The 17,178-nt window shown below is 40.3% G+C and overlaps 2 protein-coding genes across 3 annotated transcripts; both read left to right on the top strand.

The window, feature by feature from the left end:
- The first annotated feature begins 840 nt into the window (after positions 1–840).
- On the top strand, positions 841–3,685 carry LOC112275719 (uncharacterized). Its single transcript, XM_024506328.3, has 4 exons — positions 841–1,827; positions 2,319–2,496; positions 2,991–3,079; positions 3,297–3,685. Exons 1-4 carry the CDS (start codon positions 1,507–1,509, stop codon positions 3,555–3,557), a joined length of 849 nt encoding a protein of 282 aa, XP_024362096.1. The 5' UTR covers positions 841–1,506; the 3' UTR covers positions 3,558–3,685.
- Positions 3,686–7,214: 3,529 nt separating this feature from the next.
- On the top strand, positions 7,215–16,648 carry LOC112275718 (plasma membrane ATPase). Of its 2 annotated transcripts, none has more exons than XM_024506324.3 (21): positions 7,215–7,595; positions 9,041–9,274; positions 9,574–9,693; positions 10,008–10,106; positions 10,241–10,378; positions 10,612–10,746; positions 10,989–11,168; positions 11,328–11,534; positions 11,839–11,958; positions 12,326–12,445; positions 12,570–12,800; positions 12,942–13,086; positions 13,228–13,392; positions 13,547–13,785; positions 14,003–14,035; positions 14,332–14,413; positions 14,713–14,873; positions 15,020–15,193; positions 15,445–15,627; positions 15,777–15,958; positions 16,168–16,648. In XM_024506324.3, the coding sequence occupies exons 2-21, from the start codon at positions 9,203–9,205 to the stop codon at positions 16,262–16,264; spliced, it is 2,883 nt and encodes a 960-aa protein (XP_024362092.1). In that variant the 5' UTR covers positions 7,215–7,595; positions 9,041–9,202; the 3' UTR covers positions 16,265–16,648. The 2 variants fall into 2 exon arrangements, with proteins under 2 accessions (XP_024362092.1, XP_090102927.1); XM_090246801.1 differs by having other exon boundaries at positions 7,288–7,591.
- The last annotated feature ends 530 nt before the right edge of the window (positions 16,649–17,178 follow it).

Here is a 17,178-nt window from a genome sequence, read left to right as displayed (position 1 = left end):
GATTGCTTAGCTTCGGAGCGACAATCTACAAGAACGATAGATGCTCTCACATCCGTGAGTCACGATCTGCAGCAACTCTTCATTGGAAATCTCAAGCACTCTTATAAAATTTTCCTTACACAATGCTCTGTAAGTCCGGGGGGTTGGAACGGAGGATGGAGGCTGGGGATGAAAACGGAGGGAATGGGGATGTGGGACAAGGAGATGCAGTGATAGTCTAGATGTGGGTCGCTTTAGTAAAAATCTAGGTCGATTAACGTTTCCCTATCCATAACTATTTAAAGGATTCACACCACTGTAGAGTGTCTCTCGTACCACCATACAACTCCATGGACAGCAAAGTAGCTAACAAAGATTGGTTTTTACAAAACAACCCAAGTCTCCACAAATACACAAATACTAATACAAGTGGATTGTGTGAGTGGCGGTGTTGGATTTCTTCCATGCTTACCTTTACTTGAGAATACTACTTCACATGCAGGGCTTTACCGCTTTGTCTTTCATTGATAAAATGGGTGTCGACCAAACCAAAGAATACTGCTTGAATAATTTCCTCTCATGCAAGGATGCAAAACCTAAAACCATGAGTTATACAGGGAAAATTCGTCACGTGAATCGTTACTCATATTTTTCCTACCGCGTCTATGGACTGTTATCTAGTTTGTGATGTTGTTTTTTTCTGTCCAGATAAGCTAATTGTTGTGGAATCAGTGGAGTGTGGGCACGGTGTGTGTGTGTGTGTGTGTGTGTGTGTTTTTTTTTTATTATTTATTTATTTTTAACTTTTGCATATAGAAGTTGCAAAATCGGTGTTGAGAGACTAGTTTTGGAGGTTTTATTCTTCATGCAACTCCGCCCTCGCTACCCCACGGCGATTTCGCATGATCTGTGTGGTTACGATGCTCGCCGTCTCTCATGTCCTTTTGCTTCATCACTTCCTGTTTTTATTTTTTATTTTTTATTTTGTTTGCTTCCAGTAAGCAACCATCATGTCCACAGAAGTGTGCTTCGGACATTGGTCAGTGATAACTCGGGGTTAGCCCAGTGTTTGATTGGAGCGTCAGTTGGTAGGGAAGGGCTGAATCCAATAAGAGTTCAACACGAGGAAGCTTGAGGAGTGGAGAGTTGCAAAAAGTGCAGCAAATCCACAAAGCAAATGCGTTGGTTCACGTCTGCTAGACTAGCCTTTTTTGCTTCTCCCTCACAATTAAGACATTGATCTCATCTTCACTTCTCATTTAGAATCGAACCCAATTCTGCATTCTCGAGTGTGACCTGGGACGTTCCCACTGGTCACTACAGGTGGCCGTGCGCATTCAAACTTGAAAGCATCTGGACTGTTTTTTCCACTTTTGGGGTTCGTCGAATGTTTGCGTTCTCCCGGTGGGTTATGATTCGGCCATTCGGAAATAAAATTGCTGGGGAATGTCCAGTACCGTGAGTGTGTTTGTGTCAGGGTGCACCCCCGCAGAGTATTCGATTTGAAGAGGTGTTTTTGCAGCACTGATGGCTGTCTTGTTAAGGGAGCTTCAGTGGGCAGTCTTTTGCGCAGAACTGAGTCACCACTGTCCTGTCGACAGAAGATGGCGGGGGATACCAGAGAGCGCGCAGAGTCTCCGAGGCAGGGTAGGGACGCCCTTGCCGGGTGCTAGTTGGGGCGGGAAGCTCAAATGGGAGAATCGCCGCAACAGAAGGTTTGGTGTCTGTCATGCCGCGCAGAAGTCTTTGTATGAGACCTTGGGCGTGTCACCTACGGCCACAGAGAAGGAGATTAAGCGAGCCTACAGGGGTTTGGCTCTCAAATATCACCCCGACGTTAATAAGCAGGTATGGACATTTTGGATTTGATTTGAACAGATTGGCTACAGAAAACAATTCATAGTATGCCAATTACTAGCTTCTTCTTTGGCAAGGGATATGGAAACGTGTGCGAAGGTGGGATTGGGAGGATGTTCTAGATCTCAGATGCTTTGATTACTATATTTTAGGGTTCAAGTCTTTGGGGCGATACATGCACCTCTCTATTCGCAATCTTAAGTCAGTACATCTGGGAGAATGTTTCAAATAGAATTCTCCAGGAGGCATGCTTGTGTATTCCAAATCTGAATAGTGTGTATTGTGCGGTCAACTTCTTCAGCCCACTTGGAATTGTTTTCTCTTCTTCCTAACGAAGATTCATATAATGGCTTCGCCACCTGATGAAACACGTTGGATATGAGGTTTGCAAAAGTGAGGAACTGTTTTGACTCCGATTCTTCAGAAAATTCCTCACATCAAAATCCGCCGAGATTGACAATTGTTTATTTGATTGTGATCAGCCAGGAGCCCAAGAGAAATTTTTAGAGATTAAAAATGCGTACCAGACTTTAGTGGACAGCAAGAGCCGTTCCAGGTACGATGCTGGGGGCAGCCGCACACGATCGGATGATTGGGATCCATTTCAGTGGGGATCGGGGCGAAAGACCACGCAGAAAGAGGAGGAGTTTTACGGATTTGGTACTCTTTCAGCATACCCACTGATTAATACGATGTTTATTCTGTATTGTCGTCAAAGCAGTACCTGGGAACGAGACTGTGCTTGACGTGATCCCTTTTGATACCTATATGACACTAAAAGAATTTCAATTCTTGCTAGTACTGGGAGAGGCAAGGTTTACGCATCTCTGAATGAATATCTTTGTTTTCTGATAAACTTCTAGTTGACAAGACCCCAGCTGCTTTTTATGTTAACAATTATAGTACAAACAGAGACTGAGCGTGTTGTTGATATGCTACGATGTCCAAGTCTGAAATGCATAGAAAAATGGTGTAGGATTAGAACCCGCAACGCGGGTATGCTCCTTACGTGTGAAGCTGATGGATGCTTAAAACTTAGAAATGGTTACAAGGTTTAATTGGATGAGCTAGACCGTGTTTGCGGTACGTGAGTAATGCAGCGCCGCTTTTATTACCGTACTGCTAATTTTCGCTGTGGTTGATCCCTGGTGCAGACCAATTCTTTAAGGACATTCAAGATGATTTAAGAAAACGAAGTTCTACGAGAGGCGCTAAACCTAAGAGTCTATGGGAAGAGTTAGCGGTGAGGGCAATGTTCATACCCTGCAGAGACATCACATGCTATCAGTGTTTATTGTCTTTCTCTACCTTAGTATTTCTGTCAGTATGAGATCACTAGCTCTTTAAACTCATGCGTAGGAGCTGGCCAGCACCATACTTTATGGGTAACGCCTTGCAAGGCTTCAGGGTTTAAGATACCAGCCGAAAGATTCTCATAGCTTCAAATGTGTCAAATACAGGACATTGGTGAAGAATTTGTGGAGTTTTTTGAAAAGGAACTGAATGTAAGTGATGGTGAGAAGGCGAGCGCAAATTACACAGCCAGTTCCTCGACCCAGAACCAAGAGACAAGAGAGCGGAGCTCTAAATCAAAATCAAATAGTTCGGGTACCAAGTCCCCGCGACGAGAAGAGTCTTCTGATGACCGAGCGAAAAAGGTTGATGACGTTGACGACATTGAAGATATGCTTGCAAAGTTGAAAAGAGAAATGGGGCGGTAGTCTAAAGATGTTCTCTTCCATGTCGTCTGTATAGTAACAAGGATATCCGCGGATATGTCTTTACATTACCACACTGATTTTCGTTGTCTGGCTTGCACCAAGTAATCAAAAGCTTCTTTTGTTTGGCACATTGAGGTTCGATTGCTCCGTGATGAGGTTGTACTCGCAGAATTTGGTTATTCAGATCTGAAACTGTCAAACCATAAATGAGGTTCATTGTAACTGTCTTGTGGTTTATTGTAACGGAGGTCCTGGGCTATGTCTCATGATTTTAAAATCCTTATGGGGTTAATCTCTCTCTAACCACCAGAGATTTTTCTTTTTTCCATTGTGACTTCCGTCACAGCAGGATGTGGTGATGTACCAGTAAGCAGTATATTTCTAGTCTATCGGGTTAGTTTTATGCTTGAGCTGTGCATGCTCATTGTTTTTTGTATATGAAGTAAGATTCTGGGGATCCACAGGGGCATATTTTGCACCCATACTGATTCAAAAGATTGGAGTTGTTCCTGTAAAGTTTGCTTCAACGGATTGACGTGATTGCGCTTTTGAAGGTCCTCTGGTGGAGGAAAGGGAACTTTCAACAGGTTAGAAAGCTTGCACACCTTGAATAGTATCGTTTATTTTAATTGCCATGCACGTTAGTCTTGAGCAAACAGTGTTCGGTGATGTTTTGGAGCACCACATGACTTTCATATTGAAGGGAGGTCATATTGAGGGTCCAGAATTCAGGATGTCATGAACCGTTTCGACATGAAAATGGAAGCCTGGATACGTTGAAGTGGTCTCGACACTTGCGAGGGTCACCGACATTTTATGTGCTCGATCGTCTAGTCAAACCTGTAAAAGATTTTCCCCATTCAACGCTCTTACAAAGCTAATAGTCTCTACTAGCTATTTGAGGTTTGTATCCATAGCCGAGTTTTGTTTATGCACTACTACATCGACCTTCTTGTATAAAGGTGAAATATCAGGTATCCTACATATTAGAATGGATTAGAGAAAAATGCTCAAAAAATGTTTCAAATAAGGTAAGCATTACATGCATGAAATAATTTTAAAATATATGTTTTTTTAGAAGAGAGGAAGAATATATATGTATATATATATATATATATAGTTTGTGGAAGCAGTCATTATTAAATATATTATTTTGATGCTTTTAAATTCTAATTTATATATATATATATATATTTTGTCCAAGATCATATATGTTTTTCTAAAAGTTCGTTTTCTCTATACATTGCTTCCTTACAATGTCTCTTTATGAAATGCTAATCATTTTCTTTCTCTTTTAAAGTTTTTAGACTTTTTATTGGTAATATGTAAAGTTAAATGAACTATTTTGATGTATAAAAAATGTTTTTGATTTTGTACATGTGGGTGATAAAAGCATCATTGTTCAATGATATAGAGTCTTTTGTCCAAATTACTTATTTCTTTATATTTATCTTTTATCTTTGTGGAGGGCGTTTTTGTTTTTATTTTTATTGTTTTAAATAATTACCCTTTTCATATTCAATCAATTTACAAACCTTGTTTTTAAAATTTTATGAAATGATTCTTATCATATTAATGATTATATTTGTACATATATACATACATTAATTTTCAAAGAACATTAGTTATTGGAAAAAGATTCAAAGAATTACAATCACTAATTCTGTGCACTCCAAACTTCTAATAGTACAAAAGTAGTTGGAAGAATATATATATATATATATATATATTCGAAAGGAATATTTGAAATTTTATTAAAAAGTATCAAATCTTAATTTATAATTATTTATAACTCGCGTATATTAAAAATAGAAATGAAGAGGATGATCATAAAAAAGATTGATGTTATTGAATACAATACAGCCATGGGCCTTATGGGTCTCTTCAATAGTAACGAGTAATATTAGACATGGCAAAAAAATTGAAATTAGATATCCTTGTGGACGAATTCCTTCAGTTGGTTTAGTCCTCTACTTTTCTATTGCATCCATACTCAGGGAATTTGAAGCTAGACTAATCTAAAATTCTACTGTTTGCATGGACTAAAAGTTCTTTCAAGCTTTCTCACATTTTTAAGAATTCATTGCACAACGTGAAACAAAAAGTCGTCAATTTATTAACAACGTTATTTTTCTATCTATCAATTTATCAAACTTCAGTATAACGATACACACAGCCCAAAGTTCGGAACATATTTCTTTTTCTTTGTAAAGTAATAAATTCATCCAGACGAAGATTTTTATTAATTTATTTATGCATATCTTTACTGAGCCTGCCACGAGGGGGAGAGCCTTGTTCCCAAAACGCTCCCCAAACTGCCATTCCCTATGCCGTCATTGCCACGACGCAAGGCACCCCCAGTAGTGGGGTCGCCTTTGGGGGGTGACCCCATGACCGCACCCACGAGCCAGCCAGCCAGCCGCCAACTAATAGCGGCTTCTCACGGTCACGACCACCACCACGCTCTCCTACGTGGCACTGACCTGGCTTTTCATCCCTCACCTTTCACCGCGCGAGTCGAATGAAGGTGGATGAATATTACCCCGAAACGGCGTCCGACGTGTTCACATTCACTAAACCCCTTCTCGAAGTGCTTTAAATAGGAAGTGAACGGGGAAGGTGAATGGGTTTAACGAATTCCTTTTAATTAGTCGACGTGGGTGCACACAATGCGAGAGAGGGGAATTCCTACCGATGGTTCCGTTACCACTATCCAGGAATAGAATTGGGAGTAAAGAGGAGGGAATACATGTCATTGTTTTTTCTAAGGATCCAAGTCGTTGTGTCTACATCTCATTGGGTATGATTTGTTACTTTAATATATACTTCCTCCTCCTCTCTTCGCATCTTGTTACATTCTCCCAACTGCTACAACAAACTGAAAACCAAGTCTTTTGGTTTTAGCTTTGGTGAGAAGGTGAGAGGTGGTTGCTTTCACAACTAGTAATTGGTTTACTCTTTGGAAACTTAGTGGGAATGTTATTGGAAAAAAAGACAAAATGGGATGCACTTTTGTCCTCCATGACATGAACAGCGTCACCCCCTTGAAATTTGCAAGAGGCCATCTTCAAGTTATAATCCTTACAAGAATTTCAAAAGGAATGTTGCAAATTCTTTGAAGTACCATTTTCAAAAAGGAAAGGAAAGAAAAACAGAAACTTGGATTTGCATGATTATGTATTTATTTTTATCAAAAATGTAAAAAACAAGATATAAACGACCATATTAAAATTCATAACAACAACAAGATTGAGCCCAATTCACAAACTCTTTGCATTTGATACAATCTCCGAAAACCAAGATAATAATTAAAAGGAGGTTTTTCTTCACCAAGACCAAGAAGGGGGACCCTTTTGAATCATGGCCTTTCTAAAGTAAGCTACGAGATAGAAAACTCCCCCGTTCACAAACTCAGACTCATCCTGAAACCATCCGTAATTGTTTCAGGCAAGTGAGACGCTTGCGTGGAAAGGCGTGATGTCCTCAGAGCGAGAATTTTACTCATCCATCCACTCATTAATCCACATATGAGCTCATTAATATACCCACATCACCCATCCATGTACGCAACAGTCATTCACGCATTCATCCTGACATTCATCCATCCAGGAGAATCAATATACCCAGCACCGTAACGAAGAACGGAGGGAGGGGCTCCAGAAAGTCATGGGCGAGGGAATCCGGTGCCTTTGCATGACAAGTAAGCAGCGTGAACGTCGATGATAGCCCCACTGCAACGCCACAATAGAAGCAGCGCTCGCGGCGGCCTGCTTCGATCGACCGTCCACTTCAATCGTCTCAGGCTCCTCTTCCTCCTCCCCACGGCCCGGCCGATTTCCGTGTTCCTAACATGCGCCCGTCTTCTTCTAAGTAGAAAATCTGAGAAAGGGATTGAGACAGGGAGAGAGATCGGGAGAGAGAAAGACATTCAGAAGGATATAGGAGTCTGGAATTTTGTGGAGTTTCCGTGCAACACGGTGATGGTGAAATCGCGCCGCGTCTGAATGTCGGGGTCAAATTCCATGGGGGCCTTGGTAGGTGAGTGCATATCATGGAGTAGTCCAGCTCAGGGCCGTTTTTTTTCGCTCCTGCTCCGTGGTGATGGCGATGAGCTTTGTGCGTGCGTGTGCGTGTGTGTGTGTCGTTGTGGAGGTGTGTGGAATTTTTCGTGAGCACTGTGTCGGGTAATATTCTGAGAGTGCATTAGTGGTGTTTGGTGCCTGAAGTAGTGTCTTATGTGAATTTTGGCTGTTTTTTGGTTAATGAGTCGTTTAATTAAAAAACATTTATTTAATTTTTACAGGATAATAATTACGAAGAAACTTTGTTTTTTTGTTTCCTTAACCAACTCCCTCTCAAGAATTTGTGATGCAGGATTAGAATTTTTTCTACGCTGAGAGATTTAGTTTTTGATTGTACTGTGGACCAATTCGTTACATGTTTGGACTTTTCGTCTCGAATCGTTGTTAGCGTTGTCTTTGGTGGTATTAGGAAGGTGAGGAGATGACGTAGCTGTGTCTGTAGGCACAACGTGTTGCTGTTCCTTGTCAGAAACGTTTAAGCCAAGAAAGAATCCGTGTAGTAAATTTTCACCTCATACATGTCACTGTTCTATGCTTTGATCTGTTAAGCGAGAAGGTTTGATCAGGCTTTGTGACGACGATGTGTTTTCATAAACTTAGTGTGCTAGTGCGGAGATTGTATTGAAATATTGTGTACATGGCGGTTCCATTGGATTGCTTTGAGTCACGACCTATCTGCTGCATCAAACTGGCCCGCGGAGATGGTCGCGAAGCACCGAAGCAGGCGCAATTCCGCTAGAATTGTTACGTGTACATACTGGAGACGCTAGGGTTTATGCGTGTAAATTTCATGAATAAAAACGATTAGAAGGTTTTGGATCACTTTGGTCTTCTAAAGCTTTAATATAGAAGTTTCTGGATTTGTAGAGAGGCTTTTTCATTTCCTGTTTCAGAGTAGCTGACAACAGTAAATAGTTTTTCTTTTAGTTTTACGCTGCTTCTCGGTTCCTTTCATGACGTGTCTTGGCACCACTGTGAAACATGTGTTCGGAGGTTCAGTCGTATAGCAATGAATCATTCTCTCTTTTAGGATAGCTTAAGATGATGCCTACACCAACATCGGAAGGGACGACAAATTTCAGTGTTAAGGTTATACCGGCGAGAAAAATTCTTATGAGATGCTAGTATTGTTGTAAAGCTCTCAAGCTCTTTATTGGAACACGGAATTTTGAATATGCGTGCAGGATCTAGAGAACTGGTTCAGCCTGGTGATTCCCGTCGGTATGGTGTCTCGAGTGCATAGATCTAACCATTCCGGTTTCCATCACAATTGATTTTTTTCTCGCAGGCCTTCCACAGCCTAAGCATTTGCTAGGTTGTCATTAGAAGCCTGTTTCAAAACGCAAAATTGTGATGAAGGATCATCACTGTACATCTCATGTGCTTGATCTTCTGGTGCAGGAGACCATTGACTTTGTATCCCTGCAGAGAGAGTTGCGAAAGGCAAGATTGGGCGGAGCCCCTATGGCGAGACAAGAATTTGAGAATGCCATTTTGAGTTTGACTGTATTTTGAGCAAGACATTCGTGCTCGAAGGTGCTTTCGTTGTCTTAAACTGCCACCATGGCGGACGATCATGTCAAGAAAACGGATTTATCTGGGCTTGAAGCATTGAACAACGAAACTGTTGACTTGGTGAGCTTTATCTTCACTTTATAGACGTTCCGATCTACTTATAGAGAACAAAAAACAAATACGCCATCCTTCTGTTCTGGGGCTTTTTCAATTAAATTGATGTCATGTGGTTGCATTTCTAATATTAAGCGCTTTGAATTTAATGCCTTACACCAATGTGCCTTGGATTTCTAAAACAACTGTGCGTTTTATCGTACGCATTCTGCTTCAGCCTTTACTTGCTGTTGTAAAATTGAAATGCATTGTTTCTCTGGAATTTTTAGGATCAACGATTCGCAATCTTGTGCTGTTGTATGCAGGAAAACATACCGGTTGAGGAGGTCTTTGAGCAATTGCGTTGTACCAAGGAAGGTCTCACAGATGAGGATGGCGAGGCTCGGCTTAAAATATTTGGCCAAAACAAGCTCGAGGAGAAATCGGTACTTCTTTGTTTTCCACTTTTGATCCTTCGTCTAGATTTTCCTAGAGCAATTAACTTTGATGCTTTTCTACTTGAAATCAAGAATTTTTTGGGATCATTGCATCAAGGTGAAAACTTTTGTCTTTACCCGCCACACTTATAAATAACTACAACAATAAAAATTTACGATGAAAACAGTTAGAAATGTTTTATTTAACCTACATTGTGATTATTTTTTTTAATGAGAAATTTCAATAACGAAAACGTTTTTGGATCTTTTTTTCTTTTCTTCTTGAATCATGTGTTGATTTGTTTCTGTGTGCGCATTGACAGGAGAGCAAAGTCCTCAAGTTCTTGGGGTTCATGTGGAACCCCTTGTCTTGGGTGATGGAGGCTGCTGCCATCATGGCAATTGTTCTCGCCAATGGACAAGTAAGACTGGACAATCAGATAACTCACAGATTTACCATGTGCTTCTCATCTTTTTAGGCTGATGACGTGAATGTTCTTTTCTGTCTATGTCTTGTTTTGATGTTGTTCTTGACTCATGTAATGCTGTTTCATAGGGACTGCCCCCCGACTGGCAAGATTTCCTCGGAATCATTGTGCTCCTGTTGATCAATTCAACAATTAGTTTTATTGAGGAGAACAACGCTGGAAATGCTGCTGCCGCTCTGATGGCACAGCTTGCACCTAAGACCAAGGTGTATTCCCTTGATTATTCTCATTGCGAACATGCCTACTATGCCAATCCACTGCTCCTACATCCCATAATATTACTGCTGTTGTTTCTCGGATAAAATTACACAAACAAACAAACAATCAAACAAAAAGCCAAAAAGCCAAAATAAATAAATCATTGTCGTCTTTGGAATTTTGATTGTGCAGTAGTTGGTCCGACTTATGTTATTCTTAACTCACGAACATAGAGCTTCAGGTTTTGCGAAACGGAAGTTGGGTTGAGCGGGATGCATCCATACTGGTGCCTGGTGACATCATTAGCATCAAGCTTGGTGATATTATTCCTGCAGATGCTCGTTTGCTTGAAGGAGACCCGCTAAAAATTGATCAGGCACGAGTTTCTTCTGTTTACTCGTTAGTTACACCATATCAAATGCCCATTTATATGACTCATCACATTCCTCGGGATGCATCAATTTGTAAAGTTTACAAGCTTCTACAATCTGTGATTTGGTGTAGTACAGACGAACTTCTTAAGCTCAAGCACCTCATGTGCATCTCGTAGTTCTTTACTCACAAACAGGATGTGAAGAAATAGAGATGATTAACATGTATGAATGGTTGAATCTGCAGTCAGCTCTAACTGGGGAATCGATGCCTGCAACCAAGAAACCTGGGGATGAAGTTTTCTCAGGATCTACCTGCAAACAGGGTGAGATCGAGGCTGTAGTTATTGCAACTGGTGTGCACACATTTTTTGGTAAAGCCGCGCATCTTGTTGACTCCACAAACAATATTGGCCATTTTCAGAAGGTGAATATGTTCTACTCCGTTGCTTGTCTTTATGGTATAAGCTTGTCTCTTCTTTTTGGCATGAATTTCTAGCTCTTTAATAATCATAGGAAAATTCATTCAATTTTTGGATACTGATATGTTATAAAGTTTTTAACCTTGGTACTGCTCATACTGCAGGTGTTGACCGCTATTGGAAATTTTTGTATAATCAGCATTGCAATCGGAATAGTGATTGAAATTATTGTAATGTACCCGATCCAGCACCGGCAATATCGAGCTGGCATCAACAACCTCTTGGTGTTGCTCATTGGGGGAATCCCCATTGCTATGCCTACCGTCCTCTCTGTTACCATGGCTATTGGCTCTCACCGACTTTCGAAACAGGTTTGCATTAAGGGAGTAGAACTCACTAATCATTGTGTGCCTACTCAATTGCCAACAATTTCTCGGTTGATTACCTCTTCTGAGTAAACGACCTTACCAATTTCTTAGTATCGTCCAGGCAATTATTGTTCATTACGGTGCCCCTTGTCTAATTTGGGAGAGAAAAAAAATCTGAAATTTCGAGTCATTTTCACTACATATTGCTGATTATATAAAAAGATAAGCAATAGGAGTAGAAATTAAATTTCTTGGTATTAAGACGAAAGGGGATTCTTATCAACATTTGAGTTACACATGTGTGCAGGGAGCCATTACCAAGCGCATGACTGCTATTGAGGAGATGGCAGGAATGGATGTTCTCTGCAGTGACAAAACAGGAACTCTAACTTTGAACAAGTTGACAGTTGACAAAAGCTTGGTGGAGGTAAAGCTCAGAAACTTATTTTACTTGTACTTGAAGCATCCCTTTGTATTGTGGATTCAATTTGTCGATTGCTGTTGATGGATTGAAATTCTATAAATATTGTGAGCAATTTATTTGTGGAATTGTTCTATTTTCTTGTGAAATATCCCTATGACCTTGTGCCCTATTCTTGCTTGTACCTGGCTAAAAGAATTTGCACAAGTTATGAGACCACAGTCGTATCATAAGAAGTTTCATAGTAGGGAATTTAACATTATATACCTCAGTGGACAAACAGTTCGAACATGATTGCTGGATCTGGTCTTGATCATATATGTATCTCTTGCTTGAATTTTGTTCTAATTCATTCCATCCGCCTTCTGTGTAGGTCTTTAACAGAAATGTGGACAAAGAGACAGTGTGCTTGCTGGCAGCTAGGGCTTCAAGAGTGGAAAACCAAGATGCTATTGATGCAGCCATAGTTGGAATTCTAGCTGATCCCAAAGAGGTGGGAACCAAATGTTTGTTGTTCATTTTTGCACTTCTTGATGTCCATCAATCTCGATTCTATAACAAATGTAGTCGTCAGAATCATGTGATGACGACACCTTCATATTTCATGTGTATCACAGGCTCGTGCGAATATTCAAGAGATTCACTTCCTTCCATTCAATCCAGTTGATAAGCGTACAGCAATTACGTACATCGATAACACTGATGGCAAGTGGCATCGAGCCAGCAAAGGAGCCCCGGAGCAAATTCTACAGTTAGCTCACAATAAATCGGAGATAGCTACGCGCGTGCATGCAATCATTGACAAGTTTGCTGAGCGGGGGCTGCGGTCACTGGCAGTTGCCAGACAGGCAAGTGTTTTCACAGTAAACCATTTTTTTGGTAGCTCGATTTAGTTCCTACCTCCACGAAATCTAACTATCTATAATTCATGTTATTCGCATGTTATTGACAATTTTTTTTGAGCTAAGACATATCAAGTTGTAAAACAGGACGTTCCAGAACAAAGCAAAGACAGTCTTGGTGGACCTTGGGAGTTTCTTGGGTTGATGCCGCTATTCGACCCGCCTCGACACGACAGTGCTGAAACAATCCGTCGGGCTCTCAATCTTGGAGTTAGCGTTAAGATGATCACAGGTGTCGTTAACACTTTCCTAATGTGAATAGCTGTTAAAGAATGTGAAGACGAACTCTAAGGTCAACTACCTATTTTTACGAAATTTTTATTCTTTTTGGGATTGTAATTTTAGCTTACTTGGATTTTAAATGAATGTACAGGTGATCAGTTAGCCATTGGCAAGGAGACAGGCCGGCGGCTGGGTATGGGAACAAACATGTATCCCTCATCTTCTTTGTTGGGAGCACATAAGGACGAGAGTATTGCTGCGTTACCCGTAGATGAGCTCATTGAGAAGGCGGACGGCTTTGCTGGTGTCTTTCCAGGTGAGCTTCATTGATTCAGTATTTGTTCAAAACTAAACATAGACCAACATCATTTGTATGAATTTTTTTTCTTAGCACAGTTCTATGCTCCTAACAATTCTTTTTTCTAGTGCTGCTATTTCTTACCATATTGTTGTTCTGTTGTATGATGCAGAACACAAGTATGAAATTGTTAAGAGGTTACAGGAAAAAAAACATATTGTTGGTATGACTGGTGATGGTGTAAATGATGCTCCTGCTTTGAAAAAGGCCGATATCGGTATTGCAGTTGCTGATGCCACCGATGCTGCTAGAAGCGCTTCGGACATTGTTCTTACGGAGCCTGGTTTAAGTGTCATCATAAGTGCAGTACTAACCAGTAGATCTATTTTTCAGCGGATGAAAAATTACACGGTAAATTTTCGAACGTCAATTTTGTCCGCAGAAAGGACTGTTTGTAGATTTTACATGAGTAATTGCATATGGTCTTGAATATTGGAGTATTTTTAATTCCTGAAAAGCCAGTTGATAGCCTCTCCTTGTTTCAGCGTATTAACTTAAAATTATTATTTAGGTAATTTAACTCCAAGATTCAATTGAAAATTAATCTACAGGTGGCTCTGGTTTGCAGATTTATGCAGTTTCTATCACCATTCGTATAGTGGTACGCCATCGTGCTGTCCGACTTGTGACGTTTGAATTGTTGAAGTCACATTATGTTTTACGCTGTAAACGCTTAGTTGCTGGATGCCTTTGCAAGATTGTGTTACTACCAATCAAGTTTGACTGCCTTGCATTACTGTTATTTTCTTTTTCTTTTTCCCTTTTTTTAATTCTTTAAAGAAGATTAATAAGTTTATTAATTGCGTCCTTGCCAGCAAAGGTCCCCTGTGGTTGCTCGCGGCCTGCATTATGAGCAGTAGACAAGTATATGTTGATTGAAAGTATGTTGTTTTGCAGCTGGGGTTTCTCCTGCTCGCCTTGATTTGGAAGTTCGACTTCTCACCTTTTATGGTTTTGATCATAGCTATCCTCAACGATGGTAAGTGACCACTGTCATTCCTTTTGAGGCATTAATTCCAAAATCATCGTTGTTTATAGGATGTCATTTTTGGTTACGAGAAATACAGATCCAAATTGTAGTCTTTGTATTTCGTCGAGAATATTCAATTAGTGGCTTAGTAAATTGATTATTGTTTCATTGTTCCGCCTGTATTCTCGTACAACATTGCGGATACATGAAGATTTCTGTATTGAATATGTTTTCTCCATACTCAAGAAATTTCTTCACATTTAACAGTCCTTGTGTTTAAAGAACGTTGGACTTTGCGGATGATGTAGGTACCATAATGACTATCGCAAAGGATCGCGTCAAACCATCTCCACAGCCTGACAGCTGGAGGTTGAAAGAAATCTTTTCCATTGGAATTGTGTTGGGTACATACATGGCACTGATGACAGTTCTATTTTTTTGGCTTATGCATAAGACTACTTTTTTCCCGGTAAAGTTCTCAACATACTCTATGTGGCGCTTTGTAGTTAACATATCTTTTGGACTGTGTCAGATTTGCTACCGCTATATGTTGGCTTCTATGAGGCAATGAGACCATTGCACTGATCATGAATTTGTATGAGTGAACCCACGTAGGATCGCTTTGGGGTGTCGGATATCGGATGGAGTCACAGTCGAATGACAGCAGCTGTTTACCTGCAAGTTAGTATAATCAGTCAAGCTTTAATTTTCGTAACGCGTTCCCGAAGCTGGTCCTTCTTGGAGCGACCAGGATTTTTCCTGCTTTTTGCTTTTATTGTTGCCCAGTTGGTAAGTCTGAGTTCATTTCTTGCAAAAAACACCTACCGATCTTATTCTTTAACTTTAACCATGATTATGAAATGTTTTATAAATACTAGTGTTGCCATTGAAGATTTTGATGTAGTTGATTTGGATGGTCAAGTACGGGATACATATGATTCACTTCTACCTCAAAGTAGTTTCCATTAAACAGGATACGACACTTGACTAATTTATTGAATTGGAAGTTGATTCTAACTTCGTCGTTTGCACTCCCTCAGATCGCTACAATTATAGCAGTTTATGCTAATTGGGGATTTGCTACCATTAGAGGCATTGGATGGCGTTGGGCTGGTGTTATATGGCTCTACAGTCTGGTTACCTATGTCCCTCTCGACATCATTAAATTCGCTGTTCGATACATTCAAAGCGGAAGAGCGTGGGATCTTCTGCTTGAGCGAAAGGTTTGTGTTCGCACTTCTAGATAAAAAGAGAATAACATCTTTAAGATTAAAATGAAAAATTGATCCTCGGTAGTAACTTAAAAACTTAAATTACATTTGGACCGGATTAGTGAGATGCTTATTGTTTGGGTTGTCAATCTATGATTCAGACCGCCTTCACTAGACAGAAGGATTTTGGGAAAGAGGCGCGTGAAGCTCAATGGGCCCATGCTCAGCGCACATTGCATGGACTCCACCCTGCCGAATCCGGTAGTCCTCAACCTGGAAGCACTCCGAATCGTGAGCTTAACGTAATGGCTGAGCAGGCTAAAAGGAGGGCTGAGATTGCAAGGTATGAAATCCATTAACATATTTGAAAAGGGCTACTCTTCATACTGAAAAGATTTTCTATGAGATCGTCTCAACTTTGAATCGATTCAAAAATTATTAGCAGATCGAAGATATGTTACTTCCATCCATTGCATTTTACGCTAGGTGGAGGTTTCGATCTTCATGGGATTGTGCCCACTCCTGGTTTGACGTTTTGTAAACATTTTGTAGGTTGAGGGAATTGAACACATTGAAGGGCCACGTGGAATCAGTTGTTCGCATGAAAAATCTCGACGTTAACATGATACAACAGTCATACACTGTTTAGGACATTTCACTGGCGGGCTCGTCGGTGCTGGTTCCAGAACCTACTGAAATACTGAACATCAAGTTTTACAGCTCGTGTCCGTCGAGCATGGTGAGGACGACCACAGCCCCCGCGATACCTGAGACACATCAGGTTTCAGTGTCACCGTTCAGAAGGGACATAGAGAGAATGAGTTTGCAAAATGCTTTTAGATGATTTAGCGTAGTTTGAATGAGTCAACAGCAGCCATGGTTGATCCAGCTTCTTTTCCACATTCTGTACAGAATTGTGGGAGATTTGTTAGCATGATGGCAACTCCTGACTGATTGCTGTTATTTCTTGTTTCTCGTCTTTTTGTATTTGTATGGTCTTTCCCTGTTATGTAAGCTCTAGTGTTCTCATGCATATCCATAGTGTTCAACAAGAGTTACTGGTGCAACATTATCCCAACTATTCTCTATGTACCATCTGAAGTGATGTATTCCTATCCACCATTGCAGAGAGCTAACATTATTGTCAGATTTGTTGCATTGCATCGATACATTACCGAAAAAACTTGAATTTTTGAGAGTTCCAATGTTTGCATCAATTAGAAATGTATGTTGGATGAAGAGGAAGTTTGTTCCAACGAGGCTAAACAGCTCTGTCAGCCATTCTCAAATGTGCCAATTTGCAATTCTTAACTTTTGTCCAGCAATACAATTCAGAAGAGTGGATCCCGTTTCTAAATTTTCCTCAAATTTTATGTAATTTCCAGTCTTCAGGAAAAGCAATGGCTATAAGCAAGCTACTCATTTACAGTGACCTTCAAAACTGTCCAAATGTTTGTTCTTATCACATTCAAAAAATAATGTAGAGAAATTCATGGAATGGAGAGTTGTAAATTTATTGAAATAATACATTCAATGTAATAGTTTCTTACAAAAATCCCAACA

Source organism: Physcomitrium patens, chromosome 23 (genome assembly GCF_059467195.1).
Source record: "Physcomitrium patens ecotype Gransden chromosome 23, ASM5946719v1, whole genome shotgun sequence".
NCBI classification, from domain to species: Eukaryota; Viridiplantae; Streptophyta; class Bryopsida; order Funariales; family Funariaceae; genus Physcomitrium; species Physcomitrium patens.
Note: the sequence above shows the minus strand (reverse complement) of the source record. Positions and strands in the feature narration are given on the sequence as shown.